This window comes from Symsagittifera roscoffensis, chromosome 7, assembly GCF_963678635.1.
Source record: "Symsagittifera roscoffensis chromosome 7, txSymRosc1.1, whole genome shotgun sequence".
NCBI classification, from domain to species: domain Eukaryota; kingdom Metazoa; phylum Xenacoelomorpha; order Acoela; family Convolutidae; genus Symsagittifera; species Symsagittifera roscoffensis.
The window spans coordinates 35,787,334-35,804,506 of NC_087068.1; the positions used below are offsets into that span (position 1 = coordinate 35,787,334).

The 17,173-nt window shown below is 36.0% G+C and overlaps 1 protein-coding gene across 1 annotated transcript; it reads left to right on the forward strand.

The window, feature by feature from the left end:
• Positions 1-300: 300 nt before the first annotated feature.
• Positions 301-17,088, forward strand: LOC134851324 (speckle-type POZ protein-like). Its single transcript, XM_063867357.1, has 8 exons — positions 301-774; positions 949-1,177; positions 1,504-1,655; positions 4,091-4,218; positions 5,333-5,513; positions 9,000-9,055; positions 9,940-10,062; positions 16,594-17,088. Exons 1-8 carry the CDS (start codon positions 411-413, stop codon positions 16,927-16,929), a joined length of 1,569 nt encoding a protein of 522 aa, XP_063723427.1. The 5' UTR covers positions 301-410; the 3' UTR covers positions 16,930-17,088.
• Positions 17,089-17,173: the final 85 nt, after the last annotated feature.

Below are 17,173 nucleotides of genomic sequence, written 5' to 3' on the forward strand. Positions count from 1 at the left end.
CAGTTTATAGTTTACACCAAAAACTTGATGCTAATGTGAAGTTGGGGGGGGGGGGGGGGGGGGGGAGAGGAGGGGATGGGGATGGGGGTAAAGATCTGAGAGATCTTGTAAGTAATAAGAAGACTTTATAGCTGATGCTCATCAACTGGACTGGCGAGAAGCATATTCATTTTCAAAACGATTAAAATTATTTTTGGTACTTTCACTATAGAACTATAGAAGGTTATGTATCAAGTATGGTCTTCAATGTATTCGGCACGTGCGTACTAGTGGCGGAAACATCATTGTTCGTTATTTCAGATCGCATCTTAATGATGCCCTTAAACGAAAGCTTATGACAGTTATTTGAGCGAACTTATTGCCTAAATACGAGAATCAATTGTACAGTGAATAGAAATTAGTCGAGCAAAATGAATATAAGTGCCGGATATTCGAGTGACAGTCAAGACAATGCAATGAGTTCAAACAATGCCACAGGCATCAGCATCACGGCCACTGCCCAGTTCGGAGTCACACACATTCCCCAGCAGAGTCCGGCATCTTCCAGTGAAAATGACTCAGCATCCTCAGCAGTAACACCTGGCAACACACCCTCTTCTACGTTGAGGCCACTGAGTAGCATGCAAAGTGCAGCAGTGGGGTCCGTACATCACTCGGGAAACGTGGTCTGCGCAACAGCTCCGGCCACGTCGAGTAGCACGAACAACAATGCAGTCGCTTCTACATCCTCAGATCACATCTTGTTTCCCCAACATCACAACCTCTCATCAACAGGTATACCAATTGAAATCATTGAATAGAGATTTTCACATAATAAAAGGGTTATTTTATGTGAATAGTCCGTGCACAGAAAGAGAAAAAAGTCCATGTTTTGGTTTGTGCACAAAAGAGAAGTCTTCTCCGTATTTGAATTCGTATCTAACTCTCTTGACTTATAATTTGTTGCAGTCGTGCATTCTTCTGCTCATTCCGGTGCTGTTATATCTGGAGGAGGGGCGGGAGATGTGAGCATGCATGGGGGTGGTCTGTTCGCTGAGAACTGGGGTCACACGCTGGTGAAGATCATCAAGTTCTCCTACATGTGGACCATCAGCAACTTCAGTTATTGCCGCGAGGAGATGGGGGAGACATTGCGAAGCACATCTTTTTCAACACCCCTCAATGACAAAATGAAGTGGTAGGTCCACATCTAGATATGACTCTATATTTTGTAAGCTGACAAGAATAATTTAATTAGATATCACTCTATATTTTGTAAGCTGACAAGAATAATTTAATTCCAGTCAGCTAGTTGTCGAAGGGCCGTGAAGGTTTCAAGCAACTATTGCATGTCATATCTCATTAAAAGTATGAACTTAGAAAGGCGATCAGTTTTGAAAAGGAGCTTATTTGCAGGTTTTCAAGACCAAATTTATATTTTAACCTTTGAGAGGATGGATGAGTTGTTTAGCTTGAGTGTGGTCTCTTCTATATCTAATCAGTTGTGTTGCTTTGCATGTACAGGTGTCTGCGGGTGAATCCGAAGGGACTGGACGAGGAGTCGAAAGAGTATCTGAGTCTGTATCTCTATCTGGTGGCATGCAACAAGAACGAGATCAGAGCCAAGTTCAAGTTCTCCATCCTCAATGGAAAAGGAGAGGAGACCAAGGCCATGGGTAAGTAAGCCAACCGCCAAACTCTATAAGCCCCAATTAACTCTTTCTCGCTTAATCGGCAATACATCTTGGAAATTTTCCAGTCCCCCTTGTTTTTTCTGAAATTCAAAGTATCAGGTCATGTAAGTGACTTTTTCTGCAATAGACTGCATTAAAGCTTGTCGGCGTGAACAGGTGAACAAATTTTTACAATATTTCACACATGCAAATTGCGGTGTGAACAATTTTTGAACAGTGTTCTTTTTAAGTTTTACATGGGGGTGGGAAACTGGCAAATAGTCTGCATTTCACATGGGTTTACATGACACGTGTGATGATTGAGAAGACTCAGTTTAGATTTTTATTGATTGATAATTATAGTAGCGAACGCAAATATATTGTAACAGGATACTATGGTGCTGATTTTTGCTCTTTTCCAGTTTCCCACCCCCTCGTAAAATCGCAAAATTAAGCTTTCCATAAATTTTTCACACGGTTTTTTGCATGCAAGAAATGTTATAAAAAGTTGTTTAGCTGTCAAAGGGCGGAACTGGAAAGGAGACCTCATTTTTTGGGGATTATACTCAACTTTGTTTGTCTTCATAAGAGACTCACTTTAATACAGTTTTGTTAGTAAATGACCCGGTAGTTTCAGCTGTTAATTTTGATTGGCCAAAATCCAAAAATGAGCCTTTTTTGTGGTAACGTTTTGGTCCCGAATTTCGCCATAATTCTAAGCAACTTCATCATTTTTCAACTCAACTCAACCCAATTTGAGAAAAACGCGTTTTAAACTTCAGGTCTTCCGGATAATTTAAATCAGCATTAAACTGTTTCGACGTTCAAAATCAAACTTCGTCTTTATTTGTTTTGTCCGCTATCTTATTTTCACGCATTCAATCTGATTTGTTGCCATTTTCAACTTTTAAAATAAACGGTTTCGTATAATTTAAATTGCATCGTTGATGGAGAAAAAAGTTATAAACATTTTTACACTTGCGATCTTTAGTGAGCGTTAGTGTTATAATACCACTATTCTTTTTTCTAACCTAAGTCGCAATTATTGGTGCCACTTTTGGGGCACCTGGCTTTTTGATAGCATGTGCATTGACATTCGAATATTAATACGTTAACACAGTTTTGCATTTTTACAATTGCGAACTTTAGTGAGTTAGTGTTATATTACGACTGTTCGTGTATTTCTGTCTGACATTACATTTCCGAGATCTAGTGTTTGATAATCGGGAACAACGCTTTGGAATGAAGTTGAAATTGGAGTTGCTTTATTATTGCAACTCCGAGAGGTCATCCCTCTTGGTCTAGAGTTAACGTGGTTTTCTGTGCACTTCAAGGCTTGGGGATTGAGTCCCGCCCGGACCTTAGTTTTTTCAGTGTGTATGAAATTGAAGAAAAAAATCCGGGAAAAAAATTAATGATCGGACTTCCGTTTGTCTGCTCATGTTTTGCCGGCTAAGTTGCCACATTGTGGATTTTTTGTGCGGTCAGCTATTTTTAATAAAAATATTAGCCCTGACTTTGTTTATTCCCTATGTTTTGTTGTTTTTGGGCATAAAAGCTTTATTGGACCTAAACGTTTTCGGTTGATGTTTTATTGGCTTAGTTACCTTGATTTGTGTTGCTTAAAAAGCAACAATGATCGATTTTAAAAATCAGCTAGTTTGTGTTTCATTTTTTTTGCACGTGATGTGAGCAAGGAGCGAAAGCTTGAAAGCTAGTAAATTAGCCATAGTCAACTACAGTTGTCTTCGAAAAATGAATAACAAAGCAAAAATATATTTCAATATATTTTTTTTTGTTTTAAGATGATTACCTAGCAAATTTTCATTGCGAAGTCTTATCATTTTTTGTGATAGCAGGTTGGCTCTTTTTCCTTCCCCCCCCCCCCCCCCCCCCCCACCTCACGCCAGTTTCAACTTATTAGTGTAACGAGTGGTTTTACGAGGTTGAGTATGAAGACCGAATATGTTTGTCGTGGCCTTATTAGTCTGTATGTAAATTTTCATATCAATTGGACAATGTGGTCAACAAATTTACATGTAAAAATATGCAGGTGGGGGGGGGGGGGAAGGAAAAAGAGCCAGCAGGTTTTCCGTGAAAAGAACTAAAACTTAAACGCACCCGAAGACACAAAGTTTACCCCTTCTCTCTGGGGGGCTGTGGAAAAAAGTCTTTATTTTTGTATCTTTGCTTTTCTTCAGTGTACAAGTTTAATGCGTGATTCAGATTATAATTTTCACTTGTTTGTTAAGTAATATTTAGTCAAATGCTCCATTTTCATATGCGGCTTTCATGCGTCCCAATCTTGGAGTTTATAGTAATTTTTTAAGAATTAAATGCCTATCGAATTATATACCTCAATCCAATAAATACATAAACTGTTTAATATAGTTTATGTATGATTGTGAATTGGTTGTTATGTTGATGATTGATTTTAGAGAGCCAGAGGGCGTACAGATTTGTGCAGGGGAAGGACTGGGGCTTCAAGAAATTCATCAGACGGGATTTCCTGTTAGACGAGATCAACGGACTAATTTGCGATGACAAACTCACCATTTACTGCGAGGTATAACATCCCTTGGATAATGCCTGTTAAATATTGTATGTAATGAAAAGTCTATTTGCATGAGGCTTTTATAAGCAAAAAGGAGAAGACAGTAATGTATGGGTTTGACGGTTCAATATTATGGTGTAACGAGTGCTTTTGCAAGGTAAGTCTGAAAATCTGATTTATTTGCAATAGGCACTTTAGTTTGGGTGCCAATTTTATGGCAAGCGCAAGTTATGAACACAATTTGGAACAAATGAAGTTTTGCATGTGTAGGAAGAAAAACGAGCCAATTTTGATATAAAAATTCATGCATGAATAAATTAAAGCCATATTTCAAGTTGAGACGCTTTATTCACGAGGGAGATGGCCAGCATACGAGCTGTTCAATTCTTGCAAATAACCCCTGTTGGGCCACTTTTACTGTATACAGGAATTTTTGGCTCTTCCAGTTTCCCCCCGCCCCTTTCATTTTTTCTGAAATTCATTACATGAAAGTCTTTTTAAAATAATTTTAATGTTATAAACTGCATTAAAACGTGTCAGCGTGAACAGCTGAACAAATTTTCACAACATTTCTAACATGAAAATTGCCGTGTGAACAATTTTTGAACATCTCTTTTTGTAATTTAACAAAGGGGGGGACTGGAAAAGAGCCGAATTTTTGGTTATTTTTCTGGGTTGGGCAATATGACATGTTTAAGCAGGTAAAAAGTGCAGGTGGGGGAAATGGTAGAGCCGACCTAGCTACTAAATCAATTTAACCTGAAAATCTACTATGTTTTTAAAACATTGTTTCACGCGCAATTTTTTGGTGGTAGGGGAAATAAGAAAAAGCCTGTATTTTTGCTTAGAAGAGCAATATGACAAAAGCGCATAAAAATCAAAAAGCACGTGGCAATTCATTAGATTGAGACAAGAAGACCTGTGAAAGTATTATGCAACCCTGATATGTGAAAGAAGGTCAACAGAGAAGTTCAATTGAAACTAAAGGCGCGAACTTTATTATAACTTGAACTGAATAGAACTTTGAATAGACTAGTAATTATTTATCAACTGTTGTCGCCTCGACATGCGGCCATTTCCCACCAGAAGAAAGAAGTACGATGGGATTGCTGGTAGTGGTTTGCAGGTGAGTGTGGTGATGGACTCTCTGAGCTTCGGAGGCACTACCAACCCGGCTGCCCAGAGGATCCCAGAGTGCAGACTGAGTCAGGACATGGGGTCTCTTCTGGAACAGGGTGTCCTCACAGACGTCGTGTTGGCTGTGGGGCCGAACCAGGAAGTATCGGCCCACAAAGCGATTCTAGCAGGTCACTTGAGATTTAAGTTGTCATCTGTTAGTGTATTCAATTCAAGATTTTTTTTTTCGTTTCGCACACCTCTCGTAAACTTACCAAATAAAACTGTTCAAAATATGTTCGCGCGACATTTTGCATAGAATTTTTTGCATATTTTTCATTTTATGTTTTTTCCATTTCCCCCGCCACATTTTAATTTCAGTTTTGAAGAACTAATTTAGCATTGTCATAATGTTATGAAATTTTTCATGGTGAAAAACTAACAATTGCGAGATTTGTTCTTCATACCTTACATCGTAAGATCACGCTTTAGTCATAATCAAAACAACTTAGAAAAATGAACATTTGAAATGTGAATACTTTCATAAATTGGTTATAACTTATAAGTCACATATGAATGCCCTTAGGTTTAAATGCACTTTTTGAGCTCAATTCAAGTTCATTTGCTCGGCAAAATGCACGCTTCAATTATGAAAGCTGAAATAGCGCAAAAGAAACGAGCTTGATTTTTAGTTTCGAAAAGCGATTTAGTTTTTTGATTTCCCAGTGGAATAACAATTCCTAATAATTCAGTTTTCTCAAATTGGGATATTTTATCAAAAAGTGCCAATCATATTTAGCTTTGAAATTCAAAGAGCTTTAAGGCCAAATGTTTTTGGTTTGAAATTCGAAAGTTGAGATTTTTCAAAAAGTAAGTCGGTTTTTTTTTCTGTTTACTTGCGTTCATTGACTCCTTTCCAACTGTCTGTTGGTTACGTTATTCTAAATTATGACATGCAAATTTTTGTCTTTTTGTATTTGCTGCCACTTATGCTGCATCGCATTGGCATTTTATTAGCATATGTTGCTGTATATTTGTGAATAATGGTAGTAAGTTTTCAAGAAATCGCGGCGCAGATGTGAGGACATGGTATTCTAAATCTCCTGGTTGTAGGATCGAATCCGGTGCAGAAAAATCAATTTTCACGTCTTATTATTATTTTTAAATTTCACTATATAGATTTCACTGCTTTTTGTCGTTTTCTCAATAGTGTTTGCAAAGCGCTGATTCGCTTCTGTCTAATGCTAAGAAACTTGGCATGATGAACAACCTAACAATTATGAACCGATTTGTGCTCAATACCTTGCATCCTAACTTTCCGCATTTACCAATAGTTTCACGTAAAACAATAATAAATATTGAAAGGTGAAGGAACATGAAAAAGAGCCAACTGGATCAATGAATAATTTTTATTCCGCTGGGGCATCTAAAAGTTAATGGAAGAGCATAAATTCACTTCCTTTAAGCAAATAATATTCTTTATTTATCAAATTTTATCCCCACCTTTCAAATTTTGTTTATTTATAGTCTTACGTCTGCTTATAGCTAGTTGAAATGTTTCCATGTAAGGTATGAAAAACAAAATTTTTCACAATTGTTAGTTCGATCACCATGCAAATTTTTATTTCATTATGACTACAGAAAATTAGTTTTTCAAATTTGCAACTCAAATGGGGGAATTGGAAAAGAGCCGGCAAACATTAGTAAGATTAGAAACAAGGCACAAAGAGCTGGCAGGGTTTCGTCCCCCTCACCAACCTTTGGTGTTAATTGCTGACATCAATTTTTAGCTAACCAACCCTAAAACTTTCTCAAGACGCCTTTGGCGCCAATATATACTAATTTTGAACGGGAGCGCGCGCCAAAAACCTTATTTTTTCAGGACAAAATTTTCCAATAAGTGCCTGCTGCGCATTTTTTTTGTGAAATTAGGATTTTAGTGTTCTGGGAGCCCTCGGTAAATCAATTTGGTCAACCTGAAAAAAGATCGACAAATTTTTTTGAAAATACCTTCCCCTCGAGAAAATCCGTGAAAAACCCACCCCTGTTTTCAATTCAAATTTGTTACGCTTACGATAAGCAAGTGCTATCAAACTGGAATATAGACTTTTTTCTAGTTTAACAAAATCAGTTGAATCATTTCTGCAGCAACCAAACATGCTCAATCTCTTGAAAATTAAAATTTAACTACTGGCTGAGTACTAGTTCCTACAGGGTAGTCTCAGGGGGGCTTGCAACTTTTTAAAGTTTTTTATTTAGTCAGTTTTTATTCGGCTCAACTGGTGTCTGCTCAAAGATTGTCTGCATTGTTTCCGCTTTGTAGTTTCGACCGGAAAATACCCTTTTATGTCTGAGTTTGGAAGGAGCGGGTTCTAGGAAGCTCATTTGCATACGCGACCACGCCCAAATTAAAAAAAAAATTATGGACACGGGAAAAGTCGAAATTGTGATTTTTCGACTGGTTTTTAAATTGACTTTTCTCGAGAATTAACCGGCCAAACCTAGGTTTTTGCATTCAATCGAAATAACAGATTGGGTGAATCTCTTCTACAAAAGCGGCTACGCTCAATTTTTTTAAAACAAAATGTTATAATTCTCGGAAATGTCAGCTCTCTAATTTGTTGACCGTTTTTTGGTCTTTTTCTCGACAACTATCCTCCCAAAACTGATATTTTAGGTTTAATCGAGCCAACAGGTTGATGAAAGCTTAACTTTTTTTTAAATTTGCTACTCTCAGTGTCTGTCAGAAAAAAGTTATGGCCATTAAACAAATGAAAGTTTCGAAAATTGGACAGTTTTTTGGAAGTTAGACTCGAAAATTACTTGCCCATTCTCAGATTAAGTGTTCAATTGAGAAATAAGGTTTCGAGAATCTTCCCTACTTTACTGGTCACGACCTGCTTTTAGTAGAAAAAAAATTACTGATCATTGAATTTTGACTATTTTATAAACTTTTTGAATTTTCTTAAAAACTACCTTATCAAATCTGATATGAAAATTTCAATCGAAAGAAGCGTTTGCTTGAATTTTTCCTGCAGAAGCGGGTACTCCTTAATTTTGTGTAAAAAAGGCTAGGTATTTGAGAAAATTCCAAAATCTCAAAAATTTTCACTCTTCTCAATTTAGTTCAGAAACAACTAAGGTTTTGGGCAAAGTTTAATTTTTGAAATTACGCATTTGTCCCGCATCAGTATAACAAATTCGAAAAAATTAATGATTAGCTCCTGCTTTAGCTGAGCCCTAGGTGTCCTTCATCGAGAGATACAAAAATTTTGGTTCACCTAGTTTTTTCAACATTTTTTCGACTCTTGCTTTTCGACTCATTTTCATGCTTATTTATGATTCTGCTGTATCGCAAGTGGTGCGAAGCTCCGCTTTGCCTCTGTGTTCCTAAAATCTTTTTCCTCCTCCCCACCTCAATTTTAGATCAGTTTTATTGCGTAACGAGGAGTTTTACAATGGAAAGTATGAAGACTAAATACGTTTTTCATAGTCTTAATAACGACCATGCCATGTTTAGTAACAATCAGACAATGTGAATGAAAATCTGTTTGTAACGTTTCTAAAGGGAGAAAAGGAAAAAGAGCCGACAATTTAACGCTCTTAAATAACGAAAATGCAGATGGCTCTGTCATTTAGACCGCAATTTCAAGTTGTAATAATTTGTCATGTTTTAGCGCGAAGTCGAGTGTTCAGTGCAATGTTTTCCTCCAATATGGAAGAACAGCAGAAGGTTAGAGAGCTGTTCGTATGGTCGACTATTTAAACAAACAAAGGAAAGGAGACCAAGCAAAGCTTGTGTTATAGTATGAACTCTCTTTTTTTCCAACCTAAGTCGCAAATATTGTTGCGACAAAATGTGTTAATTTTGAAAGCGTTCATTTTGATCAGTAACCAGATATTAAGTACAGCCATTGCTAAGGATATTAACACAGACTATTATATTATAGTTATCACTTAAGCTTACAGGTATCATGGATCTGTAGCGTAGAGGTAGGGAAGGAGACCCGCAACAAAATAAGAGGGTTCAAACCTGGGCAGTGTCGGATGTTTTCGACTTTTTCGTATACCAGTTAAAATGCGTCCGCTCTATAAATTGAGGCATGTTAGTTGGTAAATTTTTCTTATTTTTTTTTTTCAAATTGGCTGGTACTGCTAATGCGTCATGATTGGCTTGCGTCACTTAGCAATTAGGTGGACTTATAATTGGCGTGCGGCTTGAGAAATTTTGCAGACTCAAAGTTTTAATCATTCAGTTTTTCCCAGTATCGTTATCGGTCATGTTTTGGCTTGTGTGTACAGCTTCGCCTCTGTAAACATCGTTACATCGTTAGCCCCCTCCCAGCTCAGTATCAATTATATTATAAGGGAGGGGGTTTGATTGGCGAGAGTCTGGTTCTTTTCCAAACCACCCCTTGAATTTAAAGAAGCACACCTTGAAAGGCTGTTTGAAGTAACTCCTACTAATCATAGTTAATTTTGAGGCATACGAATGGGATTATGAATAATCTATCTCAGAGGACTTAATATTGTAACTTGACAAAGTAATGGGTCGCACATTATATTCTCAATGAGTCTTTGCGGTATGGAGCTACCAAGCTTTTTTCCGTTGACTAGGGTCGCGTGGAGATTCTAGACGTAGACTTTCCTGTTCTGAAGGAGATGCTTCATTATATCTACACGGGCAGTGCACCCAACATCGACAGTATGGCAGAAGCACTCATAGCCGCAGCAGACAAAGTAGGTCTTGCTTTTAATCAAGTATTGTTAATCATACATTTTACTTTTCTAGTTGATTCTACTTTCGTTTTAATGACCGATCGAGAGCCTAGGTTAATCTTCAAAGGCATTTTTGGCTATTCGGCCTCCATACCGAAACTTGAAAATTTCCCGAATACAGCAAGAAATTGATGTTTGTGTTGGTAAAAGAAGGAATTTTTTAGAGCAGTTTAATAAGCCCAATTTATTATTACGCATGCGATACGTAAGCGGTATCAAATCGGCAATAAAGAATTTTTTTTATATAAATAAACAACTTGTCTAGCAGAATCACGTAATCATTATGTCAAAGCTGTTCTTTATCGAAATTCATTTTTAAAATTCTATGAACGTATTTCAGACTCTTATATGGGCCGTGAACATTTTTTTTTTTCCTATTGTTCTCTGGAAAAGTCTTAAAATGCTCATATATTTTACAGAAGTGCATTCATACATATTAGTGCATTTATGAATGCTGTAGGTATATATGCATTTTTGAGCTTAGTTAAATTTTATTTTATATTTCGGTAAACTGCTCTCTCCAATTACGAAAGTGGAAAAGTCACGATAAACGTGATCGACTCGTAGTTTCGAAAGTTCGAGTTTTCTAGTTTCGAAATTCAAGTTCCAGCGGAATAAAAATTTACACTTTTGATTCAGTTTTTTTAATTTGATTTAATTTTATCAATAGAGTGTCAATCTTAAAGTGTTCTCGAAACTCAAAAGAGCGGTAAAGCCATATTATTCAATTCTTTAAGATTGAAAATAAAAATTTTTTTTTTGAAAAACAAGTCGTTTTTTGTTTCTTGCGTTCATTAAATCTTTTTCCAGTCTATTTGCTATGTTTTAATATGTTGATTGAAAATTTGATTTGGTCTCATATCAGTTTTTAATAGTCGATAAACGTTGTTCAGACTCCTATATAGGTCGCGATGATTTTTTTTCAGGAACAAATTTACTTTTCACGGTTTGGCCATGATTTCTTGTTATTTTCAGTTCATTTCTTTTGTTAAAAAGAAGGCAAGCTCCACTATCGAACGGCAAAAGTGTACAGGCCAGGAGATACATGACCGACTTCTAGTTTCGAAAGTGGAATTTAATTTTTAGATTTCCCAGCGGAATAAAAACATTACCTATTGATCCAGTTTTATCAAATTGAGTTAATTTAATAAAAAAAACTCTTAATCATAAATTGTTCTTGAAATTGAAAAAGTTCTATTTTTTTCTTTAAGTTTCGAAAGTTGAATGTTGGCTATAATCTATTTGTTCGTTTCAGAAGGCTTCGGTTTTTATCATGTTGGGCATGCGTGTTTTTATGCGTGTTTTGAGGGGCGTAAAAAAGTATTGCCGGCTTTGTTACAGCTTCAGAAGTTTTTTGCTATGCTGATTCCATTCCTATACATTTTTTGTTGGTTTTACTCGGCTTTTTTCAAATTGAACTTTGTTCATGACAAATCGAGACATCGAAATTTTGATTGATTTTTTTTTTGTTTTCGTTATTTGAAAATTCAATTTAGTTATGGGTTTCCGTCTTATTTTCTATCGGCTCTTCGGCTATGCTATCATGTGATATCTTAATTTTTTGTCAATTCAAGTTCAGGGTCTGAGTCTGATGTTTTGGAATTGAGGATAACGTCAATTCCTGGGGTGACACAGGTCCAAGGTTCGAGTCCGACCTGGACTTGTTTGTTTGAACATGAGCATTTTTGCTTGAAAATACAATCTTCAGACTGTCGTTTGTCTAATTGAAGGTCAATTAACGTTGTGAAGAAACTTATCATAGGTCGTATTGATTTTTTCTATGTTGATCATATATTTTTGTTTCAAAAAGATCTTTTTTAGACAAATTTGGATACTTATCAAAGGTCGTGTTTTTTTTGCTGGTCGTACATTTTTTTTTATCAAAATGAATTTTTATAGAAGATGAATCCCAGTGGAATGAAAAAAAATAACTAGTAACAATCAGACAATGTGAATGAAAATCTGTTTGTAACGTTTCTAAAGGGAGAAAAGGAAAAAGAGCCGACAATTTAACGCTCTTAAATAACGAAAATGCAGATGGCTCTGTCATTTAGACCGCAATTTCAAGTTGTAATAATTTGTCATGTTTTAGCGCGAAGTCGAGTGTTCAGTGCAATGTTTTCCTCCAATATGGAAGAACAGCAGAAGGTTAGAGAGCTGTTCGTATGGTCGACTATTTAAACAAACAAAGGAAAGGAGACCAAGCAAAGCTTGTGTTATAGTATGAACTCTCTTTTTTTCCAACCTAAGTCGCAAATATTGTTGCGACAAAATGTGTTAATTTTGAAAGCGTTCATTTTGATCAGTAACCAGATATTAAGTACAGCCATTGCTAAGGATATTAACACAGACTATTATATTATAGTTATCACTTAAGCTTACAGGTATCATGGATCTGTAGCGTAGAGGTAGGGAAGGAGACCCGCAACAAAATAAGAGGGTTCAAACCTGGGCAGTGTCGGATGTTTTCGACTTTTTCGTATACCAGTTAAAATGCGTCCGCTCTATAAATTGAGGCATGTTAGTTGGTAAATTTTTCTTATTTTTTTTTTTCAAATTGGCTGGTACTGCTAATGCGTCATGATTGGCTTGCGTCACTTAGCAATTAGGTGGACTTATAATTGGCGTGCGGCTTGAGAAATTTTGCAGACTCAAAGTTTTAATCATTCAGTTTTTCCCAGTATCGTTATCGGTCATGTTTTGGCTTGTGTGTACAGCTTCGCCTCTGTAAACATCGTTACATCGTTAGCCCCCTCCCAGCTCAGTATCAATTATATTATAAGGGAGGGGGTTTGATTGGCGAGAGTCTGGTTCTTTTCCAAACCACCCCTTGAATTTAAAGAAGCACACCTTGAAAGGCTGTTTGAAGTAACTCCTACTAATCATAGTTAATTTTGAGGCATACGAATGGGATTATGAATAATCTATCTCAGAGGACTTAATATTGTAACTTGACAAAGTAATGGGTCGCACATTATATTCTCAATGAGTCTTTGCGGTATGGAGCTACCAAGCTTTTTTCCGTTGACTAGGGTCGCGTGGAGATTCTAGACGTAGACTTTCCTGTTCTGAAGGAGATGCTTCATTATATCTACACGGGCAGTGCACCCAACATCGACAGTATGGCAGAAGCACTCATAGCCGCAGCAGACAAAGTAGGTCTTGCTTTTAATCAAGTATTGTTAATCATACATTTTACTTTTCTAGTTGATTCTACTTTCGTTTTAATGACCGATCGAGAGCCTAGGTTAATCTTCAAAGGCATTTTTGGCTATTCGGCCTCCATACCGAAACTTGAAAATTTCCCGAATACAGCAAGAAATTGATGTTTGTGTTGGTAAAAGAAGGAATTTTTTAGAGCAGTTTAATAAGCCCAATTTATTATTACGCATGCGATACGTAAGCGGTATCAAATCGGCAATAAAGAATTTTTTTTATATAAATAAACAACTTGTCTAGCAGAATCACGTAATCATTATGTCAAAGCTGTTCTTTATCGAAATTCATTTTTAAAATTCTATGAACGTATTTCAGACTCTTATATGGGCCGTGAACATTTTTTTTTTCCTATTGTTCTCTGGAAAAGTCTTAAAATGCTCATATATTTTACAGAAGTGCATTCATACATATTAGTGCATTTATGAATGCTGTAGGTATATATGCATTTTTGAGCTTAGTTAAATTTTATTTTATATTTCGGTAAACTGCTCTCTCCAATTACGAAAGTGGAAAAGTCACGATAAACGTGATCGACTCGTAGTTTCGAAAGTTCGAGTTTTCTAGTTTCGAAATTCAAGTTCCAGCGGAATAAAAATTTACACTTTTGATTCAGTTTTTTTAATTTGATTTAATTTTATCAATAGAGTGTCAATCTTAAAGTGTTCTCGAAACTCAAAAGAGCGGTAAAGCCATATTATTCAATTCTTTAAGATTGAAAATAAAAAATTTTTTTTTGAAAAACAAGTCGTTTTTTGTTTCTTGCGTTCATTAAATCTTTTTCCAGTCTATTTGCTATGTTTTAATATGTTGATTGAAAATTTGATTTGGTCTCATATCAGTTTTTAATAGTCGATAAACGTTGTTCAGACTCCTATATAGGTCGCGATGATTTTTTTTCAGGAACAAATTTACTTTTCACGGTTTGGCCATGATTTCTTGTTATTTTCAGTTCATTTCTTTTGTTAAAAAGAAGGCAAGCTCCACTATCGAACGGCAAAAGTGTACAGGCCAGGAGATACATGACCGACTTCTAGTTTCGAAAGTGGAATTTAATTTTTAGATTTCCCAGCGGAATAAAAACATTACCTATTGATCCAGTTTTATCAAATTGAGTTAATTTAATAAAAAAAACTCTTAATCATAAATTGTTCTTGAAATTGAAAAAGTTCTATTTTTTTCTTTAAGTTTCGAAAGTTGAATGTTGGCTATAATCTATTTGTTCGTTTCAGAAGGCTTCGGTTTTTATCATGTTGGGCATGTGGCCAACTTTTGCGTCGTTTGGTCTTCGAAAAAAGTTCGTTTTTATGCGTGTTTTGAGGGGCGTAAAAAAGTATTGCCGGCTTTGTTACAGCTTCAGAAGTTTTTTCCTATGCTGATTCCATTCCTATACATTTTTTGTTGGTTTTACTCGGCTTTTTTCAAATTGAACTTTGTTCATGACAAATCGAGACATCGAAATTTTGATTGATTTTTTTTTTGTTTTCGTTATTTGAAAATTCAATTTAGTTATGGGTTTCCGTCTTATTTTCTATCGGCTCTTCGGCTATGCTATCATGTGATATCTTAATTTTTTGTCAATTCAAGTTCAGGGTCTGAGTCTGATGTTTTGGAATTGAGGATAACGTCAATTCCTGGGGTGACACAGGTCCAAGGTTCGAGTCCGACCTGGACTTGTTTGTTTGAACATGAGCATTTTTGCTTGAAAATACAATCTTCAGACTGTCGTTTGTCTAATTGAAGGTCAATTAACGTTGTGAAGAAACTTATCATAGGTCGTATTGATTTTTTCTATGTTGATCATATATTTTTGTTTCAAAAAGATCTTTTTTAGACAAATTTGGATACTTATCAAAGGTCGTGTTTTTTTTGCTGGTCGTACATTTTTTTTTATCAAAATGAATTTTTATAGAAGATGAATCCCAGTGGAATGAAAAAAAATAACTATTGATCCTTCTTCTCATTTTTGGTTAGTGTTATCCAAGAAGTGGGATCATTTATAATTCATAGAACTGTAAGGCCATATAAATTTTTGCAAATGTTTTAATAAGTACGCAAGCGTTATTAAATCGGATTAACAATATTTTGGGTCAACAGTTTGCTTAACAAAATGATTTGAATCACTGGACAGCTCCTGCACTCCATTCACTTGCTGACATGCTCAACTTCTTGAAAGTTAAGATGAAACTACTGCGAGTTATCTTATATCAGTACTGATTAGTCGGTTTATTATGTGTCTGCTCGGTTAATGCCGACTTTGAACAGTTTGAACAGCATAAACTTCAGTCAAATTCCGTTTTTCAACAAAAATGAAAGCCAATTTGCTTATTTCCTGCAATTTGTAAATGAAAAGGATCCGATTTTGTATAATTTCGTGTTCATTTTTTTTGTATAAAAGATTCAATCGTCCTGAATAGTTTCAGCCTTTATATGGCTTTATTTGGAGGTTTAATGATAGTTTTTTTACGCGTGTGCTTCAGAGTGTCAAATTTTCTAGTTTATTTAGTGACAACAAATTTGTTTACAGCGGGTGTCTACCAAAAAATTTCGGCATAATTACCGCTAGATACCTATGTCGTGATGCAATTCAACGCTGGGATTTGTGTTTCAAGATATGTTTTCTGACAATTGAGATTCATTCGCCAATAAACGTATAAACATTTTGCTAGAGGCAGTTTTCTTTGGTTTGTTTATGTCTGCTAGCTCGCAAAGCTATGTTTGTGATTTATCGCAAGTGTAGCAAAAGTCTGCTTCGCCTGACTTTTTTAATTTCTTTTTAGTTCATTGAAACTTCGCACTGTTTGTTTACTCTATTATGTCTATCGCAAGTGATATGACGCGGAGCTGCGCCTCGCTGTCATTATAGGAAGTTGGAACAGAGCCAATTTCAGTCCTCAAATCTTACTCTGTTATGTCAATTTTGGCAAATGAATACTTTTGAACCCTTTTTCGAATGTTTTAATTAGCATATTAACAAAATTTAAATGTTTTCCTAAAATTAACTGTATTACGATGGGGATAAAAAAATATTTAATTGTCGCAATTTCAGACTTCCTGATTTTGCGTGATATTACGGATAGAAAATGCGTTGTAGCATTATGTTCAAATAACGGTTAATTTGTTCACCATGCCGAATTTGAAATGCGGTGAAGTAAACGCTGGCTCCAATTTTTGAAACTGAAAATTTAAAATAAGAAAGGATTGAAAATATTTGGAGAGGGAATTAGGTTTTAATTGTTTATAATAAAAGGTTTAGTTGTATGCCATTTTATTTAGTATGACTTGCAGAGGTTAAAATACATGTGTCAAGACACGTTGTGTGCCAACCTGAACGTAGAAAATGCGGCCAATGTGCTCATGCTTGCCGACATGCACAATGCGGAAGAACTGAAAACAGCAGCAATCGACTTCCTTAACTTCAGACCCCACGAAGTGATGGAAACAGATTCGTGGAAGAACCTGCTGAGCAGTAGGCCCTCCCTCATTTCAGAGGCTTACAAGGCCTTAGCCTTAGTCCATTCACCAGGGTCGCCGCCGAGGAAGAAACCCAAAATTATAACTACTGCTCCTTCCAATTCTTACAACAACGCCCCCAGCTCAACCCCGATTTGAGGACATTTTTGAACGTCCTTTTAACGCCATTCTCGCAAGCTCAGAGTCTCATTGAGCTGAGTCAAAAGAAGATGTTGCGAAGTGTTTCCTGCCTTAAGTGTTCAAACATTACTCTGATTAGTTCGATTAAATTGAAGTGTTAATGAGCGAAATGGTTTGATAGTTCGCTCTATTTGAGTTATTTTTGCCAAGAACGTATGAATGATAAAAGATTCTGGATATTGAAAAGGTTTGTCAATTACTC

Bases quoted from the DNA above. Each gene is read 5' to 3' on its own strand.
- LOC134851324 (XM_063867357.1), top strand. From the start codon at position 411: ATGAATATAAGTGCCGGATATTCGAGTGACAGTCAAGACAATGCAATG. The intron at 5,514-8,999 runs GTCACTTGAGAT...GTCATGTTTTAG, and splicing joins CCACAAAGCGATTCTAGCAG to CGCGAAGTCGAGTGTTCAGT. The intron at 9,056-9,939 runs GTTAGAGAGCTG...TCCGTTGACTAG, and splicing joins ATATGGAAGAACAGCAGAAG to GGTCGCGTGGAGATTCTAGA.